Source organism: Tetrao urogallus (assembly GCF_951394365.1).
Source record: "Tetrao urogallus genome assembly, chromosome: 3".
NCBI classification, from domain to species: Eukaryota; Metazoa; Chordata; class Aves; order Galliformes; family Phasianidae; genus Tetrao; species Tetrao urogallus.
In genome coordinates this window covers 32,902,732-32,920,416 of record NC_136815.1, presented here as the reverse complement: position 1 = coordinate 32,920,416, position 17,685 = coordinate 32,902,732, and the positions used below count along the sequence as shown (strand labels likewise).

General features: G+C 41.2%; 1 protein-coding gene across 1 annotated transcript in view; it reads right to left on the bottom strand.

Moving 5' to 3' along the window:
* Positions 1-17,461, bottom strand: part of CPA6 (carboxypeptidase A6) — a gene marked incomplete at both ends in the record, with an annotated part of 86,477 nt that extends 69,016 nt beyond the window's left edge. The window contains one exon of the mRNA XM_079534044.1: positions 17,370-17,461. Coding sequence (XP_079390170.1) covers positions 17,370-17,461 — 92 coding nt within the window. The remainder of the gene's footprint in view (positions 1-17,369) is intronic.
* Positions 17,462-17,685: the final 224 nt, after the last annotated feature.

Sequence of the window (17,685 nt, the reverse complement as noted above, 5' to 3'; positions counted from 1 at the left end):
ACTATCTTGATTCCTCTATTCCCTAGCTCACTTCAGTTGGAAAGTAACTTCTTTGCAGTTTTATGCTTTATTAGGGTTTAACATCCAAGAAATAACATGAGAATTATTTTCCTCCTTAAAAACATCTTTCACTTACTTCTAAAAACAATAAGGAGCTTCTCTGCAGAATACCTTAAATCAAGATACATGTAAACAGGGCTATTTACAATCTGTATTTCAGATGACATTCCCAGTCTGATCCTAGACCTCATTTTTATCACTGGCAAACAGAATTCCCCCAGCTGAATTCCTCCAGTAACAAAATTCTGTATTCAAGGCCAACATCAAACTAGAAACAAGTATATGAAGTTCGGATTCAATTTAGTAAAGTAAGTGACTGACAAGTTTCTGACCAGTCAGTGGATGATGGTTTTGTACAGATGGGAAATGTAATTATTTCTTTTGAATGTCTGCATGTCTAAGAGCTTTGGGCGATGCCCAGGAATATTCAGGATCATAATTCTTGTAACACTGTAAATTTGTACCAGCCCTTAGAAAACCAATGAAAAATGTACACTTGGAGGCTGAAAAGCAATGCTCTAAGCTCTAAATATTACGACTGATCATGAAGTTTTACCATTGTGGAGGTCGTCCCAAGTGAGAGAAGAGAAAGGAATAAACCTACACATTAAATGTTAAAGCTACCACAACCAGGAACACATGGCAGTCCAGACAGCCCATCACCAGCTAAAGCACGTGGCAAATTCAAAGGCCTAATTTAAAGCTGGCAATATAAATGTCTGTGTAGGTTTCCAGAGAACCAGATGTCTCATGCCTGGAAGAGTCCATTTACTAACTCTGCTTATGGGCCCTGTAATTGATATCCCAAAAGGGCAGCATAAAATGTTCATAATCCAATGTGAGGTACCGTGGTCACTGGCATACCTAAGTGCTCTTCTATTATTTTTTATGTAAACAAAAGTTGGAAAATCTTTCTTAGCAACTTAAGAGGAAAAAACATCCTTTTAAATAGTCCATCTTATTACTTCCAGTAGTACTTTGGACTTCCATGGGCTCAGAATCTGTTACCAATATAACCTAATTTATGGATAAATGTTTGTAAGAGAATACAGAGGTTTTAATTTAATTTGATAAAGTCAGTTGATGGATAGATAATATAAATATTTGTGTAGAAATGTGGAGTATGGTTTGGGGAGTGCATTACAGTTTCCTTCACTTTAGAGAACTTTTTAATTTTTTGAAAAAACAGCTTGCTTACTGTCGTCTATCCAAAAGCTGAACTTGCTGAGCCAGGCTACCCCAGACTTACTCAGTTTTCTTAATCTGATCTTATGGCTGATTCTTTCCCAAGCAACCCAATAGTAAATCAAGAATCAAAAAGTGAGGTGGCAGTGGCATTTCATCTACAGCAACAACCAAGTTATATGCTTGAAGAAAAGGTTTTCTTGAAAAAAAACCTTTTATTTGATTGGAGAATGGATATAATATGGTTTGGGAGTCCTTTCTATTACCAAGAAAAGAAATGCAATCTACTTTTCATTGGCTCTCATAAACAAAAATCCTAGAATTTTTATTAGATGGTAAGGCTTTTGTTTTCACCCAGGTAAAGCAAGGCTTAATGCTCTGAACTGAAATTTGTGAAAATGTCACCTACTTGACTGGTAATCACTTTTCCTTTAAATTAAGAAACATTCATTTTTGGCTGAGTGCTGGTTTTATTGCTGTAACTCCATCAAAACTGGTCTGCAGCACCTTGGCTATCCTCCCAAAATTCTAACTGGCAAAGCAGCAATTCTTGTTTTTGCAGTTCAAGATGTGGTTGGCTTGGAATATTCACTCCAAATGTGATGTGACAAAACATTTCACTCCTCTTTCTGGGGAAGTCACAGAAGATGGTGAAGGGGCTACTTGGAAGGCTCACCCCACTGACCAAGTGCAACATATCTCATTAAGCCATCAAGCACAAATCTTGGTGCTGGAGTCCTATGGCATCTCTGGTAACAATCAGATGTTACATGCATTGGTCTGACAGCTTACAGATGATTTCTTGAGACATGCCTTTACATTTGTTTATAGAATGCTGAAGAACATTTGTTGCACTGATTATTTGTTAAACATCAATTTGGCATCTAGCGTACCCAAACCAAAAGCAACCACCCCAAACAAATGTAGAGATCTTCCTTAAGTGTTATGTCTTGCACTGCTACTGAAATACCAAACTCTCCATCTGAGATTTTACATCATTCATTTTAGATAGTTCACTGCTGTTTTCATAGAAAAAAAATATTCCATGTAGCCAAAGCTAAACTTACGAAGCATGGTGCAAACATTCTGCATAACAGTGAGCAGAAAGCAGATGCCTAGGGCATTTTGCAATTATCCTGGGAGTATCATTGAATCACAGAATCACAGGTTGGAAGGGACCTCAAGAATCATGAAGCTCCAACCCCTCTGCCACATGCAGGGCCACCAACCTCCCCATTCAATACCAGACCAGGCTGCCCAGGGTCCCATCCAATCCGGCCTTAAACACTTTTAGGGACGGGGCATCCACAACTTCTCTGGGCAGCCTGTTCCAGCATCTCACCACTCTCTCTGTAAAGAATTTTCCCCTGACATCCAACCTAAATCTCCCCTCCCTCAACTTAAAACCATTTCCCCTTGTCCTGCTGTTATCTACCCTTTCAAAGACTTGATTCCCCTCCTGTTTGTAGGCTCCCTTTAGGTACTGAAAGGCTGCAATGAGGTCACCCCGCAGCCTTCTCTTCTCCAGACTGAACAAGCCCAGCTCCTTCAGCCTGTCTTCGTAGGGGAGGTGCTCCAGTCCCCTGATCATCCTCGTGGCTCTCCTCTGGACCCTTGCAACAGCTCCCTGTCTTTCTTGTACTGGGGGCTCCAGACCTGGACACAGTACTCCAGATGGGGCCTCAGACGAGCAGAGGGGGACAATCACCTCCCCATCCCTGCTGGCCACCCTTCTTCTGATGGGATATCGTTTGCTTTCCAAGGTGCAAGAGCACACTGCTGGCTCATGTTAAGCTTCTCATCCATCAAGACCCCCAGGTCCTTCTCTGCAGGGCTGGATGGTTTCTAAATCAGCTTAGATTTATAACTGTAATTTTCATCAGATATCTGATACAGTAAACGTTTCTAAAGATTTTATAGTTTTTATCTAGGAAAGACGGATTGTTTAGTCTACCTTACTGAATGACATCATGCTATTTATAGTTTCTGTATGAAAGACAGTTACCTTTGTGCATGTCGCTTTGACCTAACAGGTTTGAAGGTATAGTTAATGCCTTCCACATTTCAGAAATTTTATGCATAAATGTGTGTGAACCTATAAAAACATACAATTTTTAATGAGAAAAGACATTGCTATCAGCTTAATTTAAGATATGAGTTACCTTGGACTGAAATGGAGCGGGATAGATAGTGCCTTTTTAGACCTACTAGTTATGACTTCCTGCTTACTTCCCTCTTAATTAATCACAAATTTAAACTCTCAGAAACTTACTAAAAACAAACAAGCAAGAGCATCCAAAGAAAACAGGAGAAAAGTATATTCAGTTCTGATGGTGTCAGTAGAGTCTTGCACTCACACATCAACTACTCAGCCTTGCTCATAGCAATTCAGCAACTCAAGAAACAGAGCTTTGATGGTAAGTATCAGTTAATTTCATAAATGCAACTGAGGTTCTTTCTTGCTATTATAATTCACAAAAAATAATGAAATGCTAAGGAAAATTGCTAGCTTCTTAAACTCCATGCTTGCAAGCAATTTTGTGCAGCGCTTGTTGCCTTCTGTCAAACAGAAAATTGAAAGCCTTCATAACAAGAAAAGTTTGTTAAGCTTACTTGCGTCAGTATAATGCTATTTATCATCCTGGCTGGATCCACTGTCCAAAAGAGCTGTGTTAGAGCTGAAACTACTGCTACTTGATTAGACAGGAAACACAAAACCGCTGAGACCTGGAGTTACCTGCTGAACCAGCATGTGGTGAAATGCCAGTCCCTGCCAAAACTGTTCTGCAGGCCGTCTGCAACAATGTATGAGAACAGTGAAGTAAAGGAAGGGGAATAAGAACAGAGATAGGTAGGAGGGAGAGGAGCTGGCTTTAACACAGCAGGGTGTAATCGCATCTCAGCACCTGCACAGCCAGCAAAAGGAAAGGTCCTTTGAAAATGACAACTGAGAAACTCTGTGTATAGGCCTTCTGTGAAATAACATTCAATATCATGTGAATAGCGTTTGATGCCAAATGCTATATCCATCAGGGAGCTGTTACTTGCCAAGATTTGTTCCTCAAGCAGCATTTTCACTCAAGTCTGCTCCTGCTGCTGTAACACCCAGCAAATCTATCAAAGCGAGACTCTAATGTTCCCCATCTGAAATACCAGAGAGAGAAGAGGGAAAGAGGGAAAGATTCTGCTGGTCTATGTAATTTGCTGAGTTTTTTTTTTTTTTCTTGTGAACGTGACAAAATAGTATCTAGCTCGATTTGACTGAAATGGACAATAAAGTTGAGATGAAATTTTGCATGAAGAAATATAATGTACTAAGAACGTTTTGGAAGTTGTGATGAATACTAAACCAGCGTCAGTATTCTGTCCTAGAAGAGGACAAAAGACGACTCCTGTGTTTTGCCCAGAGGAGTAGGATTTAGTAAAATATAAACTAAACTATTTTGGGGGGGTGAAATAAACACAGACAGTGTATGCCCACCAAACACTAACATTAGAACCTAGATACACAGCTGTGTTTAGTTTTGCTGTTAGTAATTATAAGAAAAAAATCCAGCTAAAATCACATTCTGTGCTTTTATGTGAATATACATTTACAATTCGTGTTGCTTTTTTTTACATTGTATACTGAGATAAATTCGTGAAATGAATTAATTTCCATTCAGAATTATTTCACTGTATAGAGCTGTGATGTGGAACATATGTGCAAACTGAGCTACCCTTGATGTGTTGTATGAAGTAACACCACACAAATACAGAGCCGTATAAAACTATGAAATTGTTGGCTCTATTTTTCTGCAGCTTCTTTCTCTTTGTATGTTTGCCTTGTTATACTTTTGTCCCCAACTATCTTCACATAAGTTTTCATGGGAAATGGAGTGCTTGCTACATGCTATGGATAAGCTTCCAAAAGCTTACACTATGCAAGAAAGAGTACAACACGAGGCAATACTTTGCGTTTATATCAGAATTTTGTGTTTTCCATAATGAAGTATATGCCTTTTTATTGTATCACCATTTTTCTTTTGTAAAATAGATAGTGGAGTGACCTAACACATACATCAAGACATGCATCCAACAGGCAATGTTTCCTTTAGCTAGTCCCTACCACAAGATAAGACAACTCCTGACAGCTACTTTTTTTTTCTTCCATCACACATGCTTTTACACTCCCCCTTCCATGCATCACATGAATAACAACTAAGCTTAAGACAACAAAACCCCACAGTCTATGGGAACACAAGTCTTGAAAGCAGTGAAGCATGGTTGGTGTTCTTACGTTTGAAGCAGACTTGCTTTATGAGTAAGATTTCACTGCTAAGAGCTAGCATCTGACTTTTCCTCAATGGATTCCAGCCTTCCTCTATCATTACTTCATGGTATGACATCTGGTATTTTATAGCCATGGAGTGTAAAAATAAATACTGGGTGTGTAATTTGATAACTTTAAAAATATTACCTTAAACTCACCCATTTATTTATTCTTGTAAGAGGCAATGTTCTTTATACAATGACTAATTTAAGAAATCCTTCGTTTGCCTGAAGTTTGTGTTGTTTTTTTCTTCTGAAAATGTAATATTTTCCAGTGGGGCAGTTGGACTGTTGGTTGCTAAATACACCCTAATAATTATGTTTTCCATTGGCTGCTTTGAACCTGGTCCTCCTGGTGAGATCTCTGTGTTTTCCTCTTGCATAAAGTCCTTGTGTGTGTGTGTTGTTTATGTATTTTAATAGAATGATTATTTAGCATTTTATTACCCAGCTATTACCTACTCCATTGTTATGACTGTATTTAATTAGCTTTAACAACATAACTGAAATCTATTAATCGTCTACAACTACAATAAACCTTTAAAATGTTGATTACCCCCAGGTAATCTCACGTCACAATATATAGTCCTAAAAATTAGCCTTCTCTTTGCTCACACCTCCTAGTTTTCACTGAGTTGTTCCATACAACAGGATGCCCTTTGTACCATTTGCTCTTCTCCCGAGTATAGATGTGAAGCCTGCAGCCCCTTAACTGGCATGACTTGCTGCAGGCTCTGTGAGCAAACTCCTTCTAATTCAAAGACCACCCCTGGTACAGCTGCCATACATAAAAGCCTACCAGAATTTTTTTCAGCAGAGATAACGGACTCTGGATTAAAGAAAAACAACATGGAAAGATCAGATTTCATAGAGCACAGTGTAGATTAGTTGTCCTCTGTAATTCTTCACTTGGAGCTGTTTCATGGCACTCTCCTCCCAATTGGTAGGATAGTTCTGGCTGTAGTCTCCTCACTTCTTGGTTTCATTTCACAGAAGTAAAGTTTCAAGTTTCCTGGTCCCTTGTCCCTTTTGCTCATGATTCGACAGGGAAGCTTGCATAGCACCTGGAGAGGATGCCCGTCGTGAAGACATGAGGACATCTCATCTCATACACTAGTCTCCCCTGACTCCTTACCTTGTAGGAAACTAGTTTTACTTCACTTTTTTATCATCTTTCAGAGGCTTAAGCTAAGTCTTTCTCTTTCTTTGAGCTTCTTCCCATCTGTATGTGACATGCACTAACCATCACAAATAGTTCTGTACTTCGGTCAGGCAGTGGCTCCCTTTGCTATCATAATTTGCATGTACCTTTTAGTCCATCATTCATCATATGGTGAAGAAGTTCCTGTTATATTATGGAAAAGAGAGGACAGGTCCAATGAAGGTAGGATGGCCACGGTAAACAGAACACACAGGTGGGCTGCACAGAACTAGTACAGGGACTAAGTACTCATAAAAGAGGTCTTGGACCTCAGAGTGGAACACTGATGGTCCTAAAGTCTCCAGCTCTGTGACACCCACTAATCTGTTTCTGAACTGCAAGAGCACTGGAACTCACTGGACACCTATTTCCTAGTTTATGTGTATTTTTGGCAGCTGGGGCCAAATGCAGGGCTTCAGAGACATGATTTCCTCAGGTGACAAGGAGCATATGCCATATACAGAAAGAAATGCTGAAGCCCTTTGGCCATTCCTCACCAAATTAGAGCCCGATTTTCAGTCTGCCCACAACCACTTGGGAGGACCAAATCAGAGCCTTTTCAGGTGTCTGTCTGATGATGTTGACTGGGCAGTCTGATCTTGTGGGTGCTAACCCTATCCATGAAAGAGGGGTTGAAATAAGGTGATTGCTAAGGTGCCTTCCAACCCAAGCTATGATGAATGGTAGTGTTACTCTAGACAACATGTAGCCTAAGCTAAGATCTGTAGAGAAGTCCTGGTTTCCCGTGCTTCCCACTACTTGTAACTGCTGTGGTGGGAGAACCACAGCTCTCCCTCAGGATGACATGCAGAGGAGAAACGACTCCTGCAGTAGTGTTCAAAATCTGCCTAATAATTAAATATTTTGCTGCAGTTAAAGCCCTATGCTAGGCCTTAGAAAGTACAAAAAAATATCACAACTTATTTTTATGCTGTTGGATAGTGAATATAAAGCTTCTACCCTTTGTGCCCCAGTGTTCTGATTTCCTTCTAAGTTTACTGACTAGACCACGATTTAAAAATTGCACTAAAACTGCTTTTATTAAAACAATAGAACGAGCTCAACTGAGCGTACTGAAGGTGAAACCGTTCCATTTTTACAAGAAGGCAAGTTACTTAGATTTTATGTTCCATTAACTAGATGTCCCATTTTTTGTGTGTGTAGTCACTATCACAAGCAGATGGATCAGAAATTCAGTCTGCTGATAGCAGAGCAGAATACAGACGTGTCCTTGTGCCACAGGATGTCCTTACACTGTGTACTGCCGGCAAAGATGCTTGCTCATGCTGTTGCATCACGAGGCTTATTAGCTGAGACTTGGCAGTATGCTTACATGGTGATTCTTGTTATTTGATACAAATTTTAGGCAGAGTATGTTCTTGGCTGCCTGTTCTGTACAGCACAAGTGAACCTGAAGTTTATTTCCCTGCTGAAAGCTCACTGTGACAAAAATGCCAGAGCTCCTAATAAAAAATCCTTATTTAAATGTGTGCCTTGTTTTCTTGAGAAATACTTGCAGTTTGTCTAACACTAACCAGTTTAATGAATATAGAGGTTATTTTTCTGTGGACACTATTACGTCAGACTTGACTGTGACATAAAGGACTTAGAGGTTAGGAAGGAATGATGAAGCCCCTTTGGTTCAAAATATCATACGTGACTGGCTAGTAAAAAGATTGACTTTTAATTTAGTTTTTGCATTTTTAAGAAGAAGCTTATTTGAAAATAAGCATCCCATTATACCCACTGTGAGCCTAAAACACTCACTTGAGATTGTTCCACTGACATCAGTGCAGAGAGAAATCTGTCAGAGTTGTTCTGGATCCACATTCTACTATCTTAAAACCATGGGGTTCTTGGAGTGCACACCCTGAATTAGCTGAGTTCAGAGGACCTTTTCCTACGCCTATGTTCATAGGGAGTCTGAAGGCCCTAACTCAGCCAGGCACAGAAAAAACAGCAATTGCCACTCCTCCGGGCCAGTGCTAACACTCCATAGGCTTTACAGCAGCCAGATCACAGACTGAAAAGCTGAGAGCTAGTCCAGGTAAAAATAAATAAATAAATAAAAAGGAGGAAAAATACTTTTCTGCTCTTTTTGCTCTGGAATTTGGTCACTACTGGCAAAGGAGTGCCAGTGCCAGAACAGGGGCAGGGGCTGCACATCTGGAGCAGCGGGAGCATACTTGGCTCTTCTGGGAGCAACCTGCCCTTAGTGGGTGCAGGGGCTTGGCTGTGTCTTTGCCCTGCAGCCTTAGAGTAGCATCTGGTGATAATCTCAGTAGGAGCACAGTCGCATAAATCAAAGGGCACCAGTTTTTCATCAGGCCTGCTAAATTCATTTCTCACAGCTGTCCTCAAGACCGGTCTTTCTTTCAAGGTTCTATCCCGTACTTGACTTTCCTAATCAAACATCTGACTTCAAGGGATTAACCTGTTCATTTATTTCAGTAAAGTTAACACTTTCAGTGCCTTGGAAGAAAAAGAAGGAAATGGCCAATGGTTTTATCATATGTGCCATCTCTCAAAGCAAATACAAATAGAAAGTTTGTTATGTTGCCTTGTACTTAAAAATGTACCATCTTTCTGCTGCTTACCTGAGCCTTTCAAACCTGTAGTAATCATGAATTACTATTCAAATGCAACGTTAAAGTAAAATAAAATAAAACAAGCATCTTTTTCTTTCTTTTCTCAACTCCTCAGCTCTGGGCTGAACACACCAAGCGTTCTCAGCTGTTCCTCATGTACACTGCTCCAGGCCCTTCCCCACCTCCACAGCCCTCCTTCAGATGCTCTCCAATAGTTCTATGTCTTTTTTGTACTGGGGTGCCCAAACCTGTACCCAGTGGTCGAGGTGAGGCTGCATTAGCACAGCATAGAGGGGAACAGTCCCATCTCTCAACCAGCTAGCAATGCCATGGCTAGCTAAGCAGTCTAGAGTATCTCCTCCTCAGCAAGTGCAGCTGTGCGCACTGCCTGGTAACTGTAATGCGTGTCTTTCTTTCAATACATGCACTCAGGAGTCTCGCTGATCCCTGAGGAAGAGTGCTGCCAGGCCTTGCATCCCAGTGCACTCAGCCTGGCAGCACAGCTGTGGGCAGATGGAGCTCTGTGCTCTCTGCCAGCCCCCGGGAGCAGCACCCAGCAGTGGGGCAGTCCTGCTCCTCCTCGGTCATGCACAGTGCCTTTCTGTTCCACAAGAAAGCAACGAGGTCAGTAGCCCTCCTCTTCAATTGGAAGTCTTAGAAAGTCTTAGAAAGAAAGGAATATATTGTCTTCATCTGTTTGTTGCTCTGAATTTTAATTTGGAGCACTTTGGCTCACCTACCCTCAGGTGCCTGGCACAGAAACCTGTTTCAGAGTTTTCACTGCCGATTCCTTCTTTACAGTCTGTATCTCTTAATCATTCTGACCTGATATGCTGAGTACAAATCAGAGAGCAAAATCAATGCAGGTTTTGCTCTAACACCAATATCAAACTAGAACCACATCTTTTTACTCAATTGTGTGAACACAAATTTCATAAATCAGAATCAAAATGGACTGGAAAAAAATCAGAATTGGGATTGTCTCCAGAAGTTTGTTGCCTATCGACCTGTTCTGCAAATCCAAGACCAGCAAAAGTTCTGTTAAGTTCTATGAGATTTGTCTGCAGTGGGGTTTTTGGAAAAAGTCTAATGTATAGCTATAATTATAAGTTCTTATTTTGCAATCAGACCTGCTTATTATTGTAAATGGAATAGAGAGCACAAAATTCACTGAAAAATTTCTGCATGAAAAATAATACTGATAGCATAAATATGTAAGCCAGTTGGGCAGGGGACAGTAGCACTACAGTTTGTTTTATTTCTTTTGATGTAGGGGGTCAAACTGCAGGGAAATTCACCCTATCTCCTACTGATCATGCTGCCTGAACAGTAAAAATACTGAATGGTGAACTACATTGCCTGTTTCTCATTTTTGCTGCTGTATGAATACTCACAGCAGGGTTTTCTTACAGACTGCTGAACAGACTTCCACTATATGGTCTCAATCTCAGCTTCTTTCTTGACTCTTGTGTGAATGTTATACTCACAGTGCATCTCCTTAAATAGTATGTTTTACAATGAAAGATGGAATACAATTTATTTTATGCATTCAGAGGTAAAATTAAGGAGAAAACATAAGTGAAAGACAGTTCTGTGAAACAGAGATGATAGTTTACCTCCTGGAGATAGTGAGAAATGATTAATGATGGCCATTCCTCTTCAACTGCATAGAACAATAAACGTTTCCTATGGTGTTCTGACCATGTTAGGCTGTTTCAGATGTACAGATCACACTTTTACAGATTTTAGATTTTCAGGAGCTCCTGTTTATTGTGCAGTGTGGGAAACAGTCCTATATAATGTACTAAACTAGAGTTCCCTGCAAAGTTTTAGTGTATTCAAGAAAAGCAGCTTCTTAGCTTCACTTTTTCATATTTGTTCGTTCCAGAACTTTGATTTTCCTTCTAGGATTGCAATTTCACTGTCTTTCATGTAGGTAGATCACTTATCTTGGATTCCATTTTTTAATTAAAAGAAAAAAAATTTGTACATTATTTTTGTTGCATCTGTGCCTAAGTGCTTTTGAAAATCATGTATGAAATATTCTAGGCTAAAAATCATTTTGAGAAGCCCATGAGTGTCCCCAGGAGAATGAACACACAACAGCAGCAAATGGAAGGGAGTGGGTATGGTGTACAAGTGGGAGCACTGAGGTTTATTGAAACTCGTACCAGAAGCTCCGCGTATTCAAAGTGAATAGTTTAGATTGAGGGAGTAGATGGTTTCGATATGTAAATACTCTTTTTTATAAGTATCTTTGTGTAAGTACATCTTACATTTATGGTTTTTTCTAGTTTGTTTGTTCGTTTGTTTGTTTTCCCAGAACATAACTGTTGGACTTAAACACAAGGTCAAACGTGAATTTTCTTTGATAATATACTACATTCCTATTTGTAACTATATACTTTTAAAAATGAGGAAACTGTGTTTACTGGAATTGGACTTCCCAAAGAATCATTCTTTCTAGAAGACCATAGGTTTCATCTACAGTAGGAGACCTAGGAAAGGTACTAAGCTTCCAAGTGTGGTTGCAAGCTTTGCCCATGTCCTCATTCTTTACATCTTTTTTTGCCCACAGAATCACAGAATCATAGAATCGTTTGAGTTGGAGGGGACCCTTAAAGGCCATCTAGCACAAATCCCCTGCAATGAACAGAGGCAGGTCTGAGCTACATCAGGTTGCTCAGAGCCCCATCCAGCCTGACCTTGAATGTCTCCAGGTACAGAGCATGCACCACCTATCTGGGCAACCTATGCTCAGTGCCTCACCACCCCTGCTGTAAAAATCCTCTTCCTTAAATCCAATCTAAATCTCATCTCTTAGTTTGTAACCATTTCCCCCGTCATATCACAACAGGCCCTCTTAAAGTGTCTGTCCCCTTCTATCTTACAGCCCCCATTTAGATACTGAAAGGTCCCCTGGAGCCTTCTCTTCTCCAGGTTGAACAGCTTCAGTTCTTTCATCCTGTCCTCGCTCCCTAATGGACATCCTGTCCTGTTCCATCCCTTAGATCACTTTTGTGGCCATGTTCTGATTCCTTATGGTTTCTCTTAGCCCTCAGGCTTACTGTTCCTCTTCTCTACATGTGACGGGAATCACAACATTGTCCACCAAAGTCCCAACCTGGACAAGTACGGGATATGGGATAAGGTTCACATGGACACGTGAAGCTGGAGATCAGTTTAGATACAACCATAATGAGCTGGGAGTCTTCACTCTGCCAGTGTAATGTGGCTGTGAACTGTTGTTCTAATCAGTTTAAAAAAAAAGAAAAGGAAAAAAGGGTAAGAAAGAACAACTGAAACACTTCATATTTCTTGTTTATAATAAGGAGGGTAGGGAGGCTGTAAAAGGTGGATTTAAAATGCCTGGTCTTAAAGGAAAAAAAAAGGAATAAAACCTTGGCAGTATTCTTTTTTTCCTTTAGGAGAACATAAATGATGATGTGCTGGGGGAATATCAGGTGATGAGAAAACAGAGAAACTAAAGTTGTGGTCGTGAGGCAAGAATGGATATAGAGATGCCTGAGTTTTCATGGATTTAGTAATTGCAAGTGTTTTTATTACCACATTATTAGTTATCTGATAAGAAGATACGTAAAATTGTTTGTGCATGACACTGGAGTGTTCATAGCTTTTCATCTTTTAGAAGGTCCCTGACATCATCCAGTGAAGAAGTATGTGTGAATTTCATCCAAAAGGATACCATTAACTTCAATACAGTGCTGCTGGTGTGCTTTCCAAATGCTTTTTTTTTTTGCCAGTTGTGCGTATGACATTTTACTTTGACTTGGAAGTAGGAAAGGAGACCAAAGTAGAAGAGGGAAAGAACATTTATTACACAGCAAAGCAGAACTTTTATTTTTTTAAATATTTGGAAAAAATCTGCAGAAGGGAGCAGCACAGGAGGAGCTCCTTTCCACTTCTCAATTCCCTCAGCAACTAGTTTTCACCACACTCCCATGTGTTTTTTCCATGAGACAGAACAATTGCTAGCTATTGTGTGTAAGGTACTGTGAGATCAGAGACACTTAGCTATGGTATGCTGGGATATTAATGGGCATTAAAATATTTGAAATTTGCTGAAGCACAGATCTGAGAGCATTATCTGCATGACCAGTTGGTTTATGCAGTTTCTGGGATGTAACGTTCCAGAAGTTGCAGCATGCTACATACTGGCTTACAGAACATATTGTTATTATTTTCTGTTTTTTACCCACCCTAAACTCACTTCCAGATTTTCTTAGACAGCTGTTACACAATAAGAATGCATCATAGCCTTTACCTGACCAAAAGAATTGGTAATATCTGCTGCATTGCAACACACTGCAAAACAGCCTAACATTTTTGGAGGAGTTAACATCTCAATATAATACTTAAAATAACCCCAAAATCTCCAGTCAAAACCTAAGAGAGGAACTGGCCAATTATTTTTCCAGTCTTTACCTGCATTCGGTTATTGGAAGTGAGATGACTCACACTTCTGAATAAGCAGAAACAAAGGGCACATGCCCAGCCACCACCTATTGGGTGATGGGAGATGAGCTGGAGTAAAATGAACGTAGTAGTGAATTGTAAAAACAAATGAGAAAGGTGCCTTTTCCCCCAAGAAATCTTGACTTTTTTTAATGGAAAACCATCTTTCATAGAATACCTAAGAGCTGGAAGATTGTTGCACTTAGTACTAAATAAATGAATAAATAAATAAAAATATGTTTTCTTTAGTAACCTGCTCTTCTGAATTGTTAGAAGGCCTAAAGAAGAGTAGCAACAAAGCAAAAGTGTATGATATTACCAGTAAGTACCCTTCCAGTGACAATCATTGATCTCCTGGCCTTGATGTCATTTCAGGGGTACCCTGTATAACTCTCAGTAGATCTTTCTTCCATGGATCTGTCAAACTCCCTCAAATCCTTGTAAACATTTCAAATCCTTCAGCAGAGAGTTCCACAGGTCTCACCCTAGAAGGTCAAGGAAACATTTTCAACCTGACTCTTCCTAGACTCATTTTATGCCTCCAACTTTTTTTAACTTGAAGAACAGGGAACATCTGACCACTGGTTCAGCAGGAGGTTCATCACCTCCATGTGACTCAAACCTGTAGGCATCTGTCATTCCCTAAACTGTTTCTATTGGAGACCAGTGAGTCCTGGTTTACTCAGCAAACGTGCATTTGCCTTTAGGAAGGCAAATACATTTGTGCTTCAATCTTCGCAAGAGCTCAGTGGGCATGAGAGCTCCTGCCTCACTTGCTGCTCTTTTCTGTGACTTTTCAACTATTTGTTGGCTTCCCAAAGGTATCTGGAATGTATTTGCTCAAAGATGTGTCCATATGGCATACTTGGCTTGCTCTGAACAGAGTTTGGAGGAGTTAGGCTGGAGAAACACATGGAATATCAATCGTCTTAAGGTCAGAGTTCTCAGCTAAAGAACTGCAATGCTCTGCGCCTCCTAGTGCTGCTCTGAGTTTATGAGAAGTGTTTTCCATTAACTTTTTTGGTCATTTCTTCCATACTTTTGCCTTAATTATAGTTATGACTTCCTTCTATACGGTACAGCTTGTGACAAAAAACTCCTTAGCACAGAAAGAATTCAGATGGTTGGGACACTCTAATGATGAACATTAGACAACTATGTTTATCTCCTGATTGCCTTTCTTGAAATGAACCTACCAGTCCATTTTTCCTTTTGAGTGATGACCAGGCTCAGTAGCGATGGCTCTTTACAGTCATGCTACTGTTGAGCTCACTGCTCAACTGTTTATATTCATGGAGGAAAACGAACTGTTGCACACACAGAGGAAATGAAACGATTCTGCCCAAGATCCAGAGCTCATGACAGAAGCCTCTGAAGGACAAGATATCTGAAATTCTAAATTAATGCTCATCCCGATTCATGCTGATTTTTCTTCATTTTTATTGACACAGAGAATGCCAGAAGAGTAGAAATTGAGAAGATCAGTAAAGTTATATCAGGCTATTTTTTTCCAATTTATTTGGCACATGTGCTACACATCCTGTTCTGGTTTCAAATGGGACCACATAATCAACAAGACTTGTAAATACATCTCAACTCCTTACTACAACCACCTACTGACCAAGAGTCTTTTATTCCTAGGAGTGATTTTTGTTGTGCTTTTCCAAATTTTGGAAACTGGGAAAAATGATGGGAAGTCTCATCTTTCTCTGCAAGACTCTCCATGAAGGCTACAAAAACAGGGATAATAGAATCATAGAATCATAGAATCACAGAATGGCCTGGGTTGAAATGGACCACAATGATCATCTAGTTTCAACCCCCCTACTATGTGCAGGGTCACCAACCACCAGACCAGGCTGCCCAGAGCCACATCCAGCCTGGCCTTGACTGCCTCCAGGGATGGGGCATCCACAACCTCCTTGGGCAACCTGTTCCAGTGCATCACCACTCTCTGTGTGAAAAACTTCCTCCCAATATCTAACCTAAACCTCCCCTGTCTCTGTTTAAAACCATTTTCCCTTGTCCTATCACTATCCAAAGTGATCAACGGGGGATCAACAAGGAGAGTTTGTTGGCGTCACTCACACCATCCAGAGCTCATCAAACATTTGAATATGATTTTAAAAAGGTTAACATTCATGAATTGAATAGACAAAATGATGAATCAAGGAAATTTTCAGAGATACAGTAATTGAACTTACATGTATTTTTTCCTATTTTAACAGGCTAGATTATAAATAGACAAACATTTAAACCTAGCAGATACTAAATTATGTATTTTGACATCTCAGATATCCATCAATGGACAAAACATGTAACTAATATTCAGGAAAAGTTATATCCGGGACCTACAGTTTGTTATTCATCTCAGTGTAACCTGCAAAAGAAATGAACAAAAACTTCAAAATTAAAAAAAATAATAATTGTGACTTACTGAGCCTATGACTCTTTAATGGGCTCCATAGATAAGAACATAGATGCTGCTGCACAGGACTTCTGACAGGACTCTGGCTTTTGAGAGGTATTTCATTTTCTGTCCTGTTCCTTTCCAGCACTGCCAGGCAGGCTCCTGACTACAGGGGCTGGTTTGGTTCTGCACCAAGGTACATACTGGTACATACTGGGAACGATATGGAGATGGTGACAGCTGTCGATGACTCAACCACTGCTGTGTGAAATAGGGACCTGGGGGGAATGACTTCACGTGGCATTAGCAAGTCCATGGAGCTCAAGTAATTTGTTTGCATCAAACTATGTTTTAGTAGTGGAATCCATGTGCCTTCAATTAAGTAAAAAGAATACAGCTCCTACTTCACAGCGATGTGTGCTTATCCCAAGGAATTTGCTCATCAATTTGAAGGAGTTTTATACCATACGTGGAGAGATGCCATTGGCTTCTCATGGTCCTCAGCGTGGCTGTTCTTTTATCTCCATCATAAATCTCTGCAGATACAATTTCATTAAATACTTGCTAAAAGGCAAGTCTCTAAACCAGGTGGGAAACATGTACACTTTGATGCACCAAAGCTGACTAACAATACCACAGTTTTCATTGTACTCCTCAGTTCCATCTCTCTAACACAAACTTGAACTTCAAATGACAAAAATAAGACTCGTTTGAAGTACATGATGGAGTCGCAGGAAGGTTAACCAAATTCCTGTGCTGCCTGGGCTTTTTATGGGTTAAACCTGAACACACTTTAAAAAGTTCAGCTTCTTCAAAACACAATTTTAAGTCCCACTGAGCATGTTCCCCAAAGGCGAATACAAACCTCCATTCGCTCCTGAGCACGCCGAAACCCCTACAACTCTTTCTCCCCGTGCAGAATGGCAGTTTCTGCCAGGACACAAACTTTTTTTTTTTTGTCCGTCTTTCCGCGCAGCATCCTCACACGGATGCCTCACAGCACCTATCTCCGGCGCACGCCGCGTTCGACGGCACCGAGGAGCGGCCAGCTGGAGGGCGAGCCCTCGCCCGCGAGGTACGCGCGAGGTCGGCGGGGCCGGGCGGTGCGGAGCGGAGCGGAGCGGAGCGGGACACTTACCCGGAGTAGCGGGGGCGGCGGGGCGGCAGCGCAGCCTGGAGGCAGAGCAGACAAAGGGGCAGGAGGGCGGCGGGGCGCGGGCTGAGCGGCATGGTGCGGGCACTGCGCCCTCCCCGCCCGGCGGCCGCCGATCCGCGCACACAAAGCCGGCGCGGAGGCGGGGGCCGGGGAGGAGCGGAGCGGGGCGGGCGGAGGTGTCGCCGCCGGTCGGCAGCCGAGGGAGGACGGCGGCGGGGCAGGGGACGGGGCGGGGGCTGGGGGCGAGCGGGTGGCACGGCTCTGACGGGGTGCCGCGGGGGGGGGGGAGCGGCGGCTA